General features: G+C 56.0%; 1 protein-coding gene across 4 annotated transcripts in view; it reads right to left on the reverse strand.

Moving 5' to 3' along the window:
• The window catches only part of HDLBP (high density lipoprotein binding protein), a 67,894-nt gene that overhangs the window by 4,005 nt on the left and 45,872 nt on the right, over positions 1–18,017 (reverse strand). For all 4 annotated transcript variants that reach the window (XM_082466493.1, XM_082466491.1, XM_082466492.1 and 1 more), the window contains 18 exons: positions 17,445–17,651; positions 17,133–17,348; positions 16,416–16,622; positions 16,152–16,259; positions 15,195–15,299; positions 14,756–14,834; positions 12,969–13,108; positions 11,937–12,041; positions 11,732–11,845; positions 10,452–10,538; positions 10,174–10,305; positions 6,906–7,124; positions 4,546–4,767; positions 4,230–4,448; positions 3,605–3,743; positions 1,707–1,861; positions 821–925; positions 436–570 (listed from right to left, as the gene is read on the reverse strand). In XM_082466493.1, coding sequence (XP_082322619.1) covers positions 436–570; positions 821–925; positions 1,707–1,861; positions 3,605–3,743; positions 4,230–4,448; positions 4,546–4,767; positions 6,906–7,124; positions 10,174–10,305; positions 10,452–10,538; positions 11,732–11,845; positions 11,937–12,041; positions 12,969–13,108; positions 14,756–14,834; positions 15,195–15,299; positions 16,152–16,259; positions 16,416–16,622; positions 17,133–17,348; positions 17,445–17,651 — 2,694 coding nt within the window. The remainder of the gene's footprint in view (positions 1–435; positions 571–820; positions 926–1,706; positions 1,862–3,604; positions 3,744–4,229; positions 4,449–4,545; positions 4,768–6,905; positions 7,125–10,173; positions 10,306–10,451; positions 10,539–11,731; positions 11,846–11,936; positions 12,042–12,968; positions 13,109–14,755; positions 14,835–15,194; positions 15,300–16,151; positions 16,260–16,415; positions 16,623–17,132; positions 17,349–17,444; positions 17,652–18,017) is intronic.

Below are 18,017 nucleotides of genomic sequence, written 5' to 3' on the forward strand. Positions count from 1 at the left end.
CATGTAATCCTCCAAACGCCAGCCCCCCAGAGAGGCGAAGCGGCTTCTCACGTCCACCCAACGGCAGGGAAACCGCACCGAGCGCGTCAGTGGGAGCCGCCTGGGACCACAGTCACACGTTGGGGGGCGAGGGGGTCTTTCCTAGCAATGGCTCCCAGGCCTCCCCAGCTGAACCTTCCCCATAAGGTTGGCAAATGTCTTCAGATTTACTTAAGAAACAGCTAATTAACGTGGAAGCCCACCTTTGCCGCCGTTACGTCAGGAAGAAAGGGCCACGGCCCCAACATGGCCTCTGATGAAAGCTCGCTGCACGGGGGGTCACCTGGCTCTCCCGCTGCCACCTGACTCCACTGGCTGAGGGGCAGCCGGGAGCTGGAGGTCTGGGCCCCCCCGGGGCGATCCTCCCTGGCCCACGCGGCCCCGCCCGGCCCTCACCCGGTCCTCTTGCTCTGCCTGCAGCTCCTTCACCCGCTCCAGCAGCCCAGCCTTGGCCCGGTCCAAATTAGCAGCCAGGCCCGTGATGGCGATGATGTCAGACTGCAGTTCAGGTGCCGGGACGTGAATATTCACCTGTGCGGAGACGGGGACAGGCCTGATGCACATGCAGGACAGACACGTGTCTATCTGGTCCCCACCAGCGGGGAGTCTGGGAGCCGTGATCAGCTGCCCACTTGTCCCTTTGGCCAGGGGCACAACTGCAGGCTCGGGACAAGGCGGGTGGGACGTGAAGCCCCACTCCGAAGGCTGACCTCCCGACCTGGGGAGCACCGCCCCCTGCCGACACCTGGTCTCCAGGGAAAGGACCCGCCGACAGCTGTACCTCAAACTCGTCCATCATCTTGCGGATCCCGCTTCCCTTCTGCCCGATGATGTACCGGTGAAGGTCGAAGGGCACCTCCACTTCAATGGTGACGGGAACCAGCGCCTGCAGGGCAGGGGTTGAGGTTAGGCCTGCGAGCGAGGAGCAGAGGGACCCTGTGGGCTCAGCAACAGCTCTTCCTGGAGCACAGGCGAAGAGCCCTGTGACAATCAGACTGCTTTCTCGAACCTTCTGTACTGTTCCACCTGGACTGAGAATGCCGCCCAGACCTTTGACTCGACAGAGGACGTGGAATGCAGTCTTCAGGTCAACGCTGGCAGAGCAAACAGAGCCGGGCCTGTGCTCAACACAGCAGCCCCCTTGCAGAAGCAAAGCAGCGCAACTCCAGGGGAAGAGGCATCCGGGGCCCACGGAGCAGGGGAGTGGGGCTCACACAGAGGATCGCCCTGATCCCAGCCTCGCTGAGACCCTAGAGGGGGTCAGAGTGATGGGACACCGACTCCACTGTCCCGACTGCGGCCCCGACCGTGCCCTTTACCCCGGCAAGCTGCTTGCCCCACTTGACCTATGATACGACAGGACCCCTGTCCTGTCCACTGAGGTGGCGCTCAGCAAGTACTCATCCTCGTGAGCCCGAGACAGGCCCCGGCAGCTGCACATTGCGGAGGGGGAGTCTGAGCCCCGCCAGCTCCGCGCCCGTCCTCGGTCCCGGGCCTGCAGCCCCGCTCCTGGGCTGTGACCCACTCCAGCACCTTCCACAGGGCGAGCCGAGGTGCTTGGGGCCTTGGGCTCAAGTGACTAGACCCGTTCCCCCTCCCCGCCCCCACTCCGGTGCCTGCGATGGGCCCCCAGGGACGCGGGGGGGGGGGTGGGGTTCTGCACACACCTCGAGGGCTTCCTTGGCGGCCTCGCACTTCTCCTTCCGGCCGGAGATGACGATGATGTCGCACCTCCTGGGGGAACCGGGCTCGGCCTCCTTGCCATCCCTCCCCTCCCCCGCGTCGTCGCCGTTCTCCTGGACAGCAGGCTCCACACTGTGCACTAGGGACAGGGAAGGGGCAGCTCAAGCTGCCGAGCGCCCGGGCCCAGGCCGTCCTACGGACCACCGCAGGACGCTCGCCTCTGTCCAGACCCACACACCGGTCCAGTGCCTACGGGGTGTTGGTGGGGAGGGAAGAGTCCCGCCTGACTCCGGGAGGACGCTGTCTGGCTGGGGGAGGAGACAGACCTCCGGGAGGGGCGCGGAGCAGGGCCCACTGCGCCCGAGAGGGAAGGAGACCGGTGCCCGGACGGTCATGACAACCCAAGCGACCCGTGCTGGGCGGAGGCAGCCAGGAGGGGCTGGAGAAGATGACTGGGGAGGGGCCAGCTTCTCGTGCCAGGAAGCCAGCAAATCCAAGAGCGCTGTCCAAGAGCGCTGGGGCACGGGAGCCGGCCGGCGTGGCTCCCCTGGCCACTCTAGGATCTGGGCGTGACCGAAATAAACAACACGACATTCATGGAGCAAGACAGAACCCAGGGGCGAATAAGCACACAGACACAACTGCCTACAGCAATCGTGACCCTGGGCTGAGCTGGGGAAAGGCGTGGGCTCGGCAGGACGCTCTTAAGATCAGCAGAACCTGCATGTGGGCAACGGAGCAGGCAGCAGCATCACGTGACACTGCATCTTCCGACTCCGGTGAGCGCGCCACGGTCCTCCCCAGTGACAGAGGAGAACGCCCTCATCCTTATGAAGAGGCCACTACAGGTAAAGGGTGGCTCTCGAGATTACACTTAAATAACTCAGAAAAAACAAGCGTGCCTGTGTGTAAGTGAGGGGGGTGAATCTGGATGTATCTTTACACCGTCCTGTGTAATTTTTCTTTAACGTGAAGTTTCAAGATTAGGAAGTAAACATTCAAGTGTGAAACATAAATGTGACAAATACGATTTAACTCGTTTCTACTCAAAAGAGCCCATCTTCTCAGGAAACTAGGCGCTTCAACAGCCATGACAAGCTCCGCAGAGGACAGAGGACAGAGCGCTGGGAGTGCACCCTGCAGGCCACAGGGTTGCCACCAGACCCGATGGGTCAACAGGGAGGAGATGGGCAAGCAAGGAGGACACGGGATTTACAAAGTTGGGTCTGAGACACCAGCTAGATCCGTGCCCCGCAGGTCACCTCCCTGACCACCGATCGCCCCGCCCTGCCCCGTCCCCGGGCGCACAAGCACAACCAGGCGACAGGCAGGACACTTGGCGCTGAAGGGCCATCCCGTGAGGGCAGCCAGCCGTTCAGACGGTGCCCTCCGGCGGGCCAGCGGCGGCCTCATGAGAGGGGTGCTGGCGACGGGGAGGAGGCGCTGCCGGGGACGGAGCCCAGCACACGTGGCACGCAGAGGGCCCGGCAAAAGCGGCAGGCCTGCACTCGGGGCTCCCCACTGCACAGGAGGCTGCAGGTGCTCTGCTCTCCCCTGGCCTGGTCACCAGCAGCTGTGAACCTCTAGGACATTTGAAGGGCACCTCATCACCCTGGAGCAACTAACACAGCCCACCTCTGAGAAACCAGGGAGTGACCCTGAACCTCTGGAAGCCCCCAGGACAGCCGACCGCACCGGCAGTGCACCCGCGCAGGAGCCCCAGGAAGGGAGGAGCTTCACCAGGACACCCAACAGCCGCCCGCCACCACCTCCCCCAGGCCGGGACCACACACACACACACACACACACACACACACACACACACACACACACCACCCCCCTCCGCTTCCCACTCAGCACAGGGCTCACCGCAGGGACTCACCTGGGTTCTCTTCTCTGTCTGGGAATTTAATTTGAACGTTATAGTCCCGAGTAATCTGTTGGATTTTGGAACCTTTGGGGCCCATGACCGATCGATGGAATTTCTGGGGTATGGCGCATTCTATGGTCACCTGGGCTTCCTGTGGGGAGACAGAGCAAAAAGAAAAAAACCGGCAAAGGTTCGTTGCTTAGGGTCAAATTCACATCCACCGCTTTTGTTTCCGTCCCCCTATAGCCACTTCCCAGCACATGGACAGCCTGCGGCGCAGGGCAGGGCCAAAGGGGAGGCCTCTTTCTGAAGCGTTTCCCAAAAAGACTATGGTACAAAAGTGCACTGACGCGGCTACCGCCCGGAACGTAACAACATCCCACTGCTCTGCAGACAAAGGAGGGCCCTCCCCCGCCGCACCGCAGGAGGTGCCTTTAGGTGCCATCCCGCAAGCGTGGCCACAAGGGCCAGAGGACGTCCGGAGGCCGGGCTGACCCACGAGGAGGGCGAGGTTCTAAAGGCTGCTTCAGAAACTGCCCCCGTTTTCAGGGGACCTCTCCCCTTGGGGGGGCCGGTCCTTGTGCGACGCCCACCCGCCTTGGGGCCCGGAGCCCTGCCGAGCCTCCCGGGCGCCCACCAGGTCCTCGATGATCTCCTGGATGCGCTTCTTGGCCGCCTCCACGCAGTCCTTGGCCCCCTTGAGGGTGACTTTGTCGCTCTGCGTGCCGGAGCGCGGGAAGCTGACCATCACCCCGCCGTACTCCTCGGCGATCTCCCGCAGGACCTGGCCTCTCCGGATGACGAAGTGACGGTGGTGCCTGGGGTCCACCAGCATGCAGTCTTCAACCACGTTGTCCTGCGGCATTGAGAGAAGGGCGCAGTGTGACCCGCCCCGCTGACGGCGCCGCGGTCCCGGGACCCACGGTCAGGGCGCGGCTCCCCCCGGGCCTCACCAGGCTCTGGATCAGGGCCTCCAGCTCCTTCTGAGCCTCCCTGACGGCGTCCTCCTTCCCTATGATGGTGATCAGGTCCTGATCCCTGTCCTCAGCCGTCGGGAAGATGACGCGGGCTCCGGTGCTGTCACGCACCTTGCGGATTTTGCCGCCCCCTTTGCCGATGAGGAACTTGTGATACTCTGGCTTGGCGCGGATGTCGACAGTGAAACTCTTGGTTTGCTGCAGAAACCAACCCCACATTTGTTGGCCTGAGCCACCTGCCTGGGCCCTGGAGCAGGTGACTAAGAGGGCCTAGGGGATGGCGCTGTGAGGGGGAGTTCTCCTCACAGTGTCACCGACGTCCCTCCCAAGGGGGCTACTCAAACCCCAGCAAGCACGCGGACAGACACCCGGACAACATGGTACTCGCACTTCCTCCCCTCCATGATCAGAGATACCAAGATGGGGACAGCACTCAGCCTAGAGCCCCAGGCCTGCCACTGACCAGCAGTGACCAAGCTTCTGCAAGCTGCTCTCTATCTCCATCTGCAAAGGGGGCGTGGGCTGGGGGGACTGCAGCCGCACAACAGGAAGCCCATGGCACGCCGGGAGCCCCTCCCAGGCCCGGGCACCCATACTGCTCCCGACGCCAGTGGACGGCGCCCTGTCCAGTCCTCACTCCCTAGGGCTCCAGGTGACCTACGCACCACCAGCTGCAACCTCCAGCTCGGAGACGGCCAAGCCAACCAAGGCCCTCATCTGATACCACGAAAGGCCCTGGCCCAGCGAGCTCGCTGAGATGCCGGTTCCTCTGGCAGAGGCGTCAGGAGAGTGTGAGGGGGACACACCCCAGGCGGACAGGCCCACGCCGGGCACGCACTCTCCTTTCTCTTGTCATGAAACCTGGCCCCCAAGCTAAACGGTGAACAACCGAATTCTGTTATCTTTAATTGCCGGTTTCACAGACCACCATGGAGAATCCTCAACTTTTCAGACAGACACTCACAAATAGCAGCATTCTACAAAAGCTAACGAGTTAGCTGAGCCCAGCCCAGCAACATGATACAGGATGATGCATCAAAACCAGGTGGGGTTCACCCCAGAAACGCCAAAGTCGGCTAAACACCAAATCAATCTAATATTTACACTAAAAAAAGAAAAACCAGGTGATCATGTCAACAGATCCTACAATACACCCGTTCCTGATAAAAACTCTCAGCACGCTCGGAACAGAAGGGAACTTCCTCAGCTGGATAAAGAGCAAGTGCCAAAGACCCACAGCGCACCTCACGCCGCACGGTGCGGGAGCGAGGGCTTCCCCGAGTCCACAGCCAGGAGAGGCTCTCCGCTCACCACGGCTACTGAACGGCATGCGGGAGGCCCAAGCCATGTAGTAAACAAGACACACAGGCGGTACGGCTCAGAAACAAAGAAAGAACTGCACGTTCACAGATGGTGGGTTTCACCTATAAAACTCACAAGAATCCACAAAAAAAGGTACTGTCACTGATAAGTGAGCTGTAGACCAGATGCAAAAAACAAGGCCAATATGCAAAAATCAAACATGCTTCTACGTGTGACAGTAACTGGAAATTGAAGTGCCAATTGTATAAAGAAGTACCATTTATGATGCCACTAAAAACAAAACAGATACAAACCGAACAAAACATGAACAAGACCTTCATGCTAAAAACGACAAAACACCAATGGAAACTCAGAGAGTTTAAAAATTGAATCGATGTGGACCGGAAGATTCAAACCTGCCGAGACAACAATTCTCCCTGCCCTGACCTGACCTTCAGATTCAACATGACCCCAATCAAAATCCAAGCAGGACTTCCCTCTAGAAATCGACAAGCTGGCTCCAAAATGCACATGGAAAGGCAAAGGGTCTAGAATAGCCAGAGCAATTTTAAAAAGCACAAAGCTGAAGGACTCCCGAGACGTCCCATAAAGCTGGCATCCACCTGCGGTGCTGCTGAAAAGGAGCCAAGTCCACAAACAGAGGGGCACCTGGGTTTTAACAAAGGGACAAAGGCGACTGAGTCAACGGAGAACCTTGGGAGGTGACAGTCAAAAGGTTTGTATTTGAGTGGCGGTCACATGAACATATGCTTGTCGAAACTCAGAGCTATACACTAAGATTTACTGTATGTAAATCATACTTGAGGGAAAAAGCCCCAAATAACAAGCCTAACAGCAAATTTTCTACACTGAATATGTAGGCATCTGAGTTGGAAAGGCCCTTCAGCGGTGGCAAGAATCAGAGACATACAGGTATATATAGGTGTTTGCTAACCTGCCACACAGAGAGGGTGTGTGGAGGCGGCCAGTGTGACATGAGGACGGACACAGTGACCCTCCTGGGCAATGCTCACCTTCTCCTCCGCCAGGTGCAGGAGCTGTTTCCGGGCCTTCTCCACGTCCGAGGAAGGGCCCCTGATGACCACGGTGTCACTTCCCGAACCCTCCACGGGGAAGTGGATGTGGACCCCACCGCACTCCTCCATGATGGAGCGGATGAGGCGGCCCTTGGTGCCGATGAGCGAGTTGTGCAGCTTGGCAGGGATGGAGACCTCCACCTCGGCTATGTTGGCCTGAAATCACACACAGCGCGAGTGAGCCAGGTTTTTGTGTGGCGGGCAAGGGCAGACATGCCGCGGAGGGAAAGCCGTGACGTCACACAAGATGTCTCCCTCAGGCGCCTGCAGCAGAGGCAGGGCCGAGATGCCCGAGGACCAACCCCCGCAAGAGCCCCGTAAGCAACGACCCTGCCTCTACTCAAGGCGGAGCACCAGGGACTGGATTCACCTCCCACGTGACGCAGCGACAAGACGCCGGAGACAGGAAGCCGACAGGCCGAGCCCGGTCCCTGCCCCCGGCCAAGCCCCTGCATCAAGGATGCAGCCCTGACCGTCCAGGGAGAGAGCAGCCCCCAGCACTGCAGGCTCACGGGCTGAACGTGCAGGGAGACCAGCCAGGCCAGGGAAAGGACCGCCACAGACCCGGGACTAAGCACCGCTGTGATCCCACCTAACAAATCTAAAAAGCAAGTCCAAAAAGGAGCAAACTGTTTTAAAGTAACTTAACGAAGCTCAAAGATATTTAGAGAAATGCAAAAATATCCAGCACCCACCAAAGTAAACTTCATAACATCTAGCATCCAATATAAAAGAAGAACAAACAAAAAAACCGGACATGCAAAGAAGTAGGAAAAAACCACCCATCACGAGGAATGAACAATGGAAAACCACCCAGAAATGACATAGATGTTAGAGCCAGCGGGCCAAGGACACTAAAACAGGTATGTTTTCATCACTAGACTACACAAGGTCAAAAACCAAAGGCAAGGTTGAATGTGTCAAGCATAAAAACAAATGGTTGAAACTGAACTTGTAGAGGTGAAGACAATATATGGAAAGAGAAAAATATACTTGGTGTAATCACAGATCAGACATTGCAAAAAACTAATGAATTTGAAGAGACTGTTTAAAGGAGGAAAAAAAGCACTCCTCCTCCCCAACCACCAAATAAAAAAAGCACTGGAGGACAGCAGGGCAAGGTCAAGCTGCCTACCACCAGGTAATCTGCGTTTCTGGAGGATAGAAAAAAATAGTAAGAAATAATGACCCAAATATCTCCAACTCTGATGACAACTCTAACCTCACATACCCAAGAAGCTAGATGAGGGCTTCGAACTCCAAAGAGACATGAATGAAATCACACCAGGACACGTCACACGCTGCTAAAAGCTGGTGACACGGTCATCAAACAGGCCAGAGGAGCCAGGATGACACCAGGTGTCTTGTCGGAAACCACTGTTAAGTGAGAGACACTGAGGCAAAGCCTCGAGCGCTGAATGAAACCCGCCGACCGGAGGATGTGGAGGCTGGCGGGGATGCGAGATGGTGCAGCCACTGTGGAAGACAGTCGGGTGTTTCTTACAAAACCAAATGTTACTATTATGATACGATCCGTCTTATTACTTACTGCTAAGTAAAAGAAGCCTGTATGAAAAGGCTACATGCTATTCCAACTATTTGACATTCTGGAAAAGGCAAACTATGGGGCCAGTGAAAAGATTGGTGGTTGTCACGGTTTGGAGGGAGGGAGGAATGAACAGCTAGAGCGCAGAGGATATGTTGACGTGCGTATATTTTCTTAGTAAGATGCATGTAGGGTTTACAGTATGTCAACAAAACACAGCGGCGGGGGCAGGGCTGGATGCCCACTGTTCTCAGTTCCTTACACTGCGTCTCAAGCAGAATCAAGTCACTTGAAGGCCGGCTGTGGTAAGTTGAAGATGTATACCGAACACCCTAAAGCAACCACTAAAATAAAACAGAGGTACACCCAATAGACCAAAAAAGGAGGTTAAAAGGAATCATAAAAACATCTAACCCAAAAGAAGGCAGAAAAGAGAACAAAGTAGATGGGACAAAGAGAAACAAATAGCAAGACAGCAGGTTTAAATCCAAGTGCTCTACGTGAAATAATCACACTGAGGGGGCCAGGGGCTGAGGAGAGGGGAGGAAGGAACTGTTATTTGGTGGGGACAGAGTCTCCATTTGGGAAGATGAAACAGTTCTGGAGGTGGCGGTGGTGATGGCTGCACAACAGCGTGAATGGCCTGAGTGCCACTGAACTGGACTGGACATTTAAAAGTGGTTAGGATGCTGAATTTTGTTTTTCAAACGTCACAGTTTTAAAAATGAAAAAATTATAGTCACATTAAATGTAACTTAATTAACTTGCTAAGTGTATGTAATAAAACATGCCATACATAACATACCACACAAACATATATAATTACTAACGTGATTAAAACGTAAACACTTTTATTTAAAAGGCAGAGATTGTCAGACTGAATAAAAAATCAAGCTGCTTAAAAGAAACTCACTTTGATAGAGAAAAAGTAGATTTCAGAGAAAAGAATATTACGAGGGTTAAAAGGAGATCATTCTACAATGCTGCAAATTACGTATACTAGGAATGAGAAAGATGACATTACCAGAGACAGGAAAAGAGATAATACGTGAACATTAAGAAAATTTTTATGCTAGTTAACTTGACAACTTCGATAAAAGAGGAAACCCCTTGAAACACACAAACTACAAAGCTCACACAAGAAGGAACGTGACCTCCTGTAATGAAGCGTCACCGGCAGTGAAAAGCAGCACCGACACACGTGACAACGTGGTGAATCTGAAAGGACCTGTGGTCTGAGCACAGCTAGGCCTGCGTCCGGGAGGAGGCGCCACGGTTCCCCTCACACAGTGAAGCAGGAAACTCACCCCAACCCACGGCGGCGCGGAGACCAGGGTGGATGGGGGGGCGCCAGGAGCCCAGTGGGGCAGAGGCGGGAGTGAAGGGGGACAAGGGTATTTCGGGGTGACGGTGTGCGCTATCTGGATTGTGGAGGTGACTCCAGCGGTCAAAATTTACACTGCACACTTTAAACACGTGCAGTCTCTTGCCTGTTAATTTTTCAAAAAATTGAAAAAAAAAAAAAAAAAGTAACACCTTCAGAATGGGACGATTTCCAAGCACCTGAGTGGGACAAGCGGCAGGCATCCCTCGGTGGCCCACCCGGCCCCACGCCCCAGGCCCCAGGCTAGAGCACCCCACCACACAGCGTCCCGTTACCAGGTCTTTCTGGATGGACAGAATGCGGCTCCGGGCGGCCTCGCAGTTGGCTCGCTTGCCTGTGATGATGATGGTCTCCGAGTTGCTGTTCTCTGCAGGAAGGTCGATCTTGGTGTTGCTTTCTTCCCGGATCTACAAGGAGCGAGGGGACCGTGAGGGGCTGACTTCCCAGGGCTGGGCAGCAAGGCTCCCTTCTTCAGCTCTGAAGCCAGAACAGCACAGGGCTACGGGGGCAGGGGGGGCAGAGCCAAGATTCGGGAGACACGCCGGCCGGTCACCTTTTTAATGTTTGCACCTCCTTTCCCAATGATGTTCTTGTGAAACTGTTTGAAGATCGGAACAGAAATTGAATAGCTATTTTCCACCTAAAAAACACAAGAGATGGTACAATTAACCGTTGTATTACAGACTGACTTGTCCTTCTTGTGCCTGAAAGTGGGACGGGAGGACAGGATTCTGCGACCCACTTCTCTCCCCGCCTGACCTCCAGAGATCTGTCACAGGAATAGGTGAGACAACTTATCCAACAACTGACCAACGGGGCGTGCCAGTCAGCAACCGCAAAGTCCCTCTTGTGAAGAGCGGCCTGCGAGAGCACCTGCGATCTGTTACACACGTGTTCTACAGTCCAGAAGTGCCTGGACACACACCAGCTCTGTGGGTGTCACACCCAGGAGCAGAGCTGCCTGAGGATGGGCAGAGGCCGGGATGCCAGGCCCAGGAGAGAGCTCAAAATGCACATCAAAGCAGCACCCTCCAGGGCAGCGCTGGGAAGCCCTCCCCATCACCTCTCTGAGGAGGTCAAGTCCAAGCCCCCGAGAACCCCTGGAAAGCACGGGGCATCTGCAGCCCTCCCACCAACCGCCCTCAGCACTTTCCAAACTGCCTCTTCGCATTCCAAGTTTTGAGGAAGATGACAAATCAATAAGTGACTTCTCAGGCTACTTGTGTAAAACCTCTCTTCTCCTTACTGGATGGGAGAATTTCTCTGCCTAGGTAGCCGAAGACCCCTCAAGAAACAAAGCAGGGACTTCCCTGGTGACGCAGTGGCTAAGAATCCGCCTCCCAACGCAGGGGACATGGGTTCGAGCCCTGGTCTGGGAAGATCCCACATGCTGCGGAGCAACTAAGCCTGTGCGCCACAACTACTGAGCCTGCGCTCTAGAGCCCGCGAGCCACAGCTACTGAGCCCACGTGCTGCAATGACTGAAGCCCACGTGCCTAGAGCCCGTGCTCCGCAACAGGAGACGCCACCACAATGAGAAGCACGTGCACTGCAACGAAGAGTAGCCCCCGTGCACCACAACTAGAGAAAGCCCACGTGCAGTAATGAGGACCCAACACAGCCAAAAATAAGTAAATAAATAAATTTATAAAAAGAAACAAAGTAACTCTGCACGGGAAAAGGATTTCTGCTGGTCTAAATACCGTGGGGGGGGGGGGGGGGCTGCCCCAGTGCCCGAGTGTGCTCCCCGAAGCAGGGGTTCTGGGGAACACCCCCAGCCCCCTACTACCCTTGACACTGTCGCACAACAAAGGATGGAAAACGTCCCCTTACCAGATCTGCCACCATCTTCTGCATGTATTTTGTGCATTTTTCCACCTCATTCTTGGGCCCTCTAAGCTGGACAATATCGCTTTTCTGTGCTGGGTCTGGAAAGTTGATGATGACCTAGAACAAATCATCAGGAGACCAAGTTTGATTATTAGCGAGGACTGGATTCCAAAATACTGAATCAAGAATGTCTTTGGGAAACCTTTACCTCTGGGAATTTGTCCCGAATTTCACGGATCCGTTCACCCTTCTGCCCAATGATGGTGCGATGAAATCTCTGCTCAATGATTAGATCCTTGGTACGCTCGTTTTCCTAAAAATACAACTGACCAGAGTGAGGGGCGCCCAGGTGCACCCCTGCAGCAGTGCCAGGCGTCAGCGGCTGGCAGAGAGCGCTGCTCGCGGAACACCTGCTCTCTCCAGCAATGCCCACACTGCATGTTACTCTGGTTGCGTGTTATTCTCCTGAACAAAGTAGCACGAAAACACGGAGCGCAGCACCCTTCACGCAGAAGTGCTACTGCAGCAGCTCGTCCAGCAATTCTACTTAACGGGAGGGCTGCGAGGCTTCGCGCTCCGCACAGCCCTCCTGAACACTGGGTGGCTCGGACCGCGTCCCTGTGCAGATGATTAAGTGGTTCAACACAGGGCACTGAACCCGTGGGGCTCTCACCCTCCCCCAGAGGTCCTATCAAAACGTGGGAAAAATACAAGAAAACGAGCAGAGCTGGAATACAGGGACAAACACTAACAGCCAACCAAACATTTCAAACAATTCTGGGAGGTTCTGGATCAGACTGGCATCAGGTTGACAGAGAAATAAGGGTTCAGTAACCCAGTACCAGGATAAGACACCCCAGAGCAAGGATATATCTGTCTGCATTTGACTCAGAAAACCAAGAAACGTGTGTGAGGGCTGGTGGCTTAGTCTCAGGGATGGGGAACAAGGCACCAACCCCCACCCCGGGTGTGCAGATAACCACACAGCCGTGCTTCTAGACCTTGGATGCACACGAGAATCACCTCCAGAAAAGTCATCACTGCAGCTGGGACTCTGGGGTCTGGCCAAGGCTGAGAACCCCACTGCAGAGGCCTAGCACCTCCCCAGCACTACATGGGGCCCGGGGGGGGGGAATGAAGGAAACTCGGTACCAGCAAGTCCCAGCCGCACCGGCCACCCTCTAGAACGGCACAGGAGGAAGGTGCTGCCGCGCAGACACAGCCCCGGCCGTGGGCTTACCATGCGGGAGGCGAGCTCCAGCAGCTCGCGCTTGGCCTGCTGCACGCCCTGCGGGTCCCCCTCGATGCGGATGAGGTTGCTCTTCTCGCTGTCGGGAGGGATGCGCACAGACACCTTGTACTGGTCTTTGATTCTGTTTACTGAAGAACACAAAAGGACACACACAGCTGGATGCAGAATCCCCCTTGCTCCACCAATGACTCACAGCGCGGCAGGACAGGGCGAAAGCCCCCCAAAGCTAACCACTCATCCCGTAAGCAAAAAGGATGATGAGGCCTTCCAACTCCACAGCGAGACCTTCCGTGTTCTACAAGGAGCCTGGTATGGACCACATGCTGGCACCTCCCTGAGAACTTGCAGTGTCCTACGGCGAGGGCCACTCGGTGCCTGAGATACAGCTGGTCTGGGCATGGCCAGGGCATTTCTAATGTGGAGACAGACAACTACTGTTCAAGTAAAAAAAAAATTACTCTCAAAAATATAACAAAAATAAGAAGCCATTAAAAACCAGAAGCTCCCACATTACCTGAAGATAAAAGCACCCCCGTCGACCACCTTGGAGCCCATGGAGGCCATGCTGTCTAAGGAGACTCCATCGTCAGCTCAGCTCCAGCCTGAGCACTTCACTGCCTTGGCAAAACCAGTGGTGTTGACAACCCTCCTCCTGTCACCTTCTCTAGACAGAGACCCAGGCTCCCACACCCTGGGGAAGCCTCATCACCAGGAATTGGGGGTGGCACTTTGCCCACCATGTAGTAAAGGGGAACCAAGCTCCTTAGAGGGTCGCCAAGGAAGGATGTGAGCAAACACGGACACAGCCATGAGCCGACCCGCTCGGGGGCTGCTGTGAGGAGGTGCTGTTCCAGGGTGGAACCACACAGGACGAGAGCCAAGGACACAGAAGCTGGGCGGCAGATTTTAGATGAAAGAAAACGAAGGTGAGGAACTGAACCAGAAGAAAACGGAACAGACACAATTCTCTGAACAACGCAAAGTGGCTCTGCACTTCCCAGGGAGCAGAAACCAGAAATTAACATCAGAACTGCACTTCCTTACATTTCCTGTTTAAGAAAACACTGCAGTTAACCAAAACAGAAAACAAAAGAAAGAAAAGCAAATTTACGGTGCAAGCAGCACCGACTGCTGTCACTCCGTGCGGGCGTGGGCCCGTTGTTTAAAACGCTCCAGAACTCACAACTGACACCAAATAAAGCAGCAGCAACTAGCTTACGCTTACTCTGAACAAAGAATGGACTGCACAGGGCAAAACCCAAGAGGGCAGGCACACGGAGGCGTCCTACCTACACTGGCGGGGTGCCCGCTACCTCACCTCCACCAAAGGTCACACACAGGGGACAGAGCTGTTCTCAGGACTGGTGAGCACCGCGATGCCTGGAATGGCACTGAAGTTAAACTGAGCAAAGCAGTGGATTTTAAAGAACATCTGACATCCGGGGATTCAAGCAGAGCGCTCACTTGGCACGTTCCAACCTGACCCGGTTCAGTCCCCGGCTGAGCCTGGGCTGGCCAGCCCAGCAGGGGCGTGGTCAGTGGTGCATGTGAGGACGGCAGACGGCAGACCCCACCCCAGCAGGTCTGGCTGAACTGCGAGGACACGGCCCCCTGTGTGCCTTCACTACCAGGCTCACCACGTTCACCTCTAGGCCCATCAGCTCCAGGCCAACCTCGGCCCTGGGGGAGGCCCTGGCTAGGAGTCTAGGCCGCCCCCGCTGGCGCTCTGCTGAGGACACCCCGCCTGCCCTCCGCGTGCCCCCCCCCCCACTCACTGTTGGCCCCGCTCTTCCCGATGAGGTGTCTGTGGAACTTGTGGTCGATGTTGATCTCCACATAGTCCATCCGGTTAATCTGTGGGAGAAGCACAGAGCAGGCCAGTGGAGACCAGAGTCCAAGACTTGGGCCCAGATCCGCAGACAAACAGCCAGAACCCAAGCCCAGGAGCCGGCAGCGGCTGCCCTCTCTTCCCACTCAGCTGTCAGGATCTGCGGCAGGGTCGTCCTGCAGGCACCCTCGAAAGACCCTCCTTCCCAGTAAGGTTTCGTCTACCCACGGCTCTGCCGGACTCCGGCCAGCTTCCAGCCGTTTCAGAACTCGCCACTGGCCGACTGGGCCCCCCTCCCGCGCCCCCAGGGCCCCCGTGCGAGGTCTGACTGGCAAGTGCCAGGATTATGCCCCGTGCCCACTCGGCCGGCACCCGGGGTCCCTTACCAAGTCCTTGACCATGGCTTCGATCTGTTCCTGGGCCACGTTTACATCCTCCGTGGGGCCTTCCAGGGTGATCCTGTCCTCGCCCTCTGTGAACTCGATGTGGACCTACCGCACCAAAACAAGAGTCGGCCCACCGGGATGGCACGGCCACAGCAAGCTCCTCTGAGAGCCTGGGCTGCTCTCCCGGGGCAGTAGCCGATCCACGGACACCAGGAGAAGTTGGAAAGGCGGTCTGGGGATGACCATGATGTTGGTACTAAACCCTGTGTGGGAACCGCAAAGGCCTCCCCACTGTGCGCCACCAAAACCACTGGCATGAAGCACACCGACACCTCACTGCTCACGCCCCCCGGTGTGCGAGGGGGACGAGACAGACGACAACGGGGGTGAAACGTCACCACCACCGCCCCCCGCCCCCCGACCCGGCCCAACACACCAGGCGAGGAATAACGCACAGGGAGGGCAACCCGGGAGGCCGGCGCCACGGAGCCAGCCCCGCTGCGGGAACCAGGGCTCTGAACGGAACAGGAACGAAAGACGACGCACGCGTTCTCGGCCAAGGTTCCTGGACCTACTGCCGCCCGAAGGACAGAGACGCGGAGGGCAGAAAGGCCCACGAACTCCACCTGCACACGATTCTCCACGAAATTCTCAGATGTTAACTACTCACAGGTTACGACACCGTAACAACTAAATGAGATACTTCTTGAGATATTCATTAAACTTAGCAATACACTCTCCCTGGTTAAAGAGACCCAAAGACGTGACACAGGTATTTGAAAAAACGTATTCTGCTCACCCCTGGCTAACCACACAGCAGCTGACTGTCACCCACAACAACTGATCTTTAAAACACGTGCCCCCGTCTTCAAAGGCACCGCCCCCGCCCCGGACAAAACCAATCTCAGAAATGGGACGACCAAGATCAACTCAACGCGGCAGACAACAATTCCTTACCTTTGGCATCTGCTGAGTGATTTTGGCCAGGTTCTGCCCTTTCTTGCCAATGATGAAACGGTGAAGCCAGGAAGGAGCAGAGACGGAGGAGACCGTAAAGCTGTTGGCCTAGGAAAACCAGGAAACAAACCCGTGGGTCTGCAGAGTCCAGGTTTCGTGAACTCCAAGCCAGGTGGCTCACCAGGGCTCAGACAGGTGAGTGCTCCCCTCTCCTGACACGGTCCCAGGAAGCGCTAATCGGAGTCTCCCACAGGGACCAGTTACCTTGGCATAGACTTCAGTCAACGCCTGCCCCAGCTTTTCAGGCTCGCCTCGAAGTATCACAGTCTCTGAGATGCTGTCTGAAGGTGGGATCTCCACAGAAACTCCAGTTCTTTCCAGGATCTCCTGCAGGGAATTGCCCTTGGGCCCGATGACATACTTGTGCTGGGATTTCTTCACCTCTACCGCGATGGTTGTGGTCTTCTTTTTCTAAGTAAGAGCACCGTAAGGGTGTCAGAGGGAAGGGCAGGGAGCAAGACACGGGGCCCCGACTACAGCAAGTGAGCCCTGAAAAGTGAAGACGATGACCAGTCAATCCCCAGAAACTCCACTAATCAAGGACTGGGTTTTCTCCTCAAAAGAATTACGGCAGAATTTAAGTCAAGCCCAGAGTAATCACTGCAACTAGGAAGAAACAAAAACACCCCGTCCTCTCCCCAGATAAAGGAACCAGAGCCAGACCTCAATGCCCACCGACTCAGGCTAAGAGCGCACCCAAAGGCCCAATCAGCTCTGAGCAGCACGTGCCCAGGGGCACACAGGGCAGGGGGAGCTCGGGTGGGAAGCTGTGGGGACAGCCGTCCAGCAGAGCTTGGCCCACTGCCCCACACCTATGGGGCGGCACGGGTGCCACCTGCTAACTGTGGGAACTGGGGCTGCCCAGGCCGCAGAGGCTACGGCGCAGGCCGGGCTGTTCTCGGGCCTCCTCCCGGCTGCTACCTTCTCCTCGTAAATCTTCCTGATGCGAGCCACAGCCTGGGCCAGCTGCTCCTTCTCCCCCGTGAAGACGATCTCGGTCCGGCTGACGCTGGGCGGGGGTATGTTGATGCGTGTCCCCGTCTCCTGCATGATCTCGCTGACCAGCCGATTGTACGGCCCCGCGATAAAGGGGTGGAACGCCTTCTCTACTTCCAGCCTCTCCACAGCACGTTTGTCCTGAGAGGGAAGGACAGAGCCATGAGGGCACAGATCCGGGCCTCCCGGCGGCCGGGGCAAGGCCACCATGCACACCAGGCCCGTGGCCGGCCACACCTGCTCGGCGGAGATGAGCAGGACCTCATGGCGAGCTTTCTCGATGCCCTCTTTGGTGCCGGTGATCCTGATCTGATTGCTGGCGTCATCTGGGCGTGGGATCTGGATTTTGGTTGCAGTTTTTAGCTCCAAGTCTTGCAGTTTCTCTCCATTTTTGCCAATAACAAAGCGATGGTGTTCTTTGGGAATGGCAACAGTTGCTGAGGCCTACAGCAGGAAAAGAGCCAAAGAAAGCAAAAATATTTGCAGGTTCCGAAAAAGCACGTTTTTCCACGACATTCTCCCTGGTTGGAATGCCATCCCCACCCCGTCCTTCAGAACAGTCTCAGGTTAAACATCACCTTCTTGGGGAAGCAGGACCAAGCCTCAGGCTAGAATGAGTTCAAACGTGACACAGACCCATGGTCCTGCATCACCCCTTCAGCCATCATAACTATTCCTTCGATGTCTTCTCAGCCCAGCTCTAAGCCATCACGAGGACAGGAATATTCAAGAATGGTATGTGCTTGTTTCCCATCTCAGTGATTCCTCACACCATGCTAAGACACAGTAGGAAAGCGGGCACATACTGAC

This window comes from Balaenoptera physalus, assembly GCF_965194825.1.
Source record: "Balaenoptera physalus genome assembly, chromosome: 6".
In the NCBI taxonomy this organism is placed as follows: Eukaryota; Metazoa; Chordata; class Mammalia; order Artiodactyla; family Balaenopteridae; genus Balaenoptera; species Balaenoptera physalus.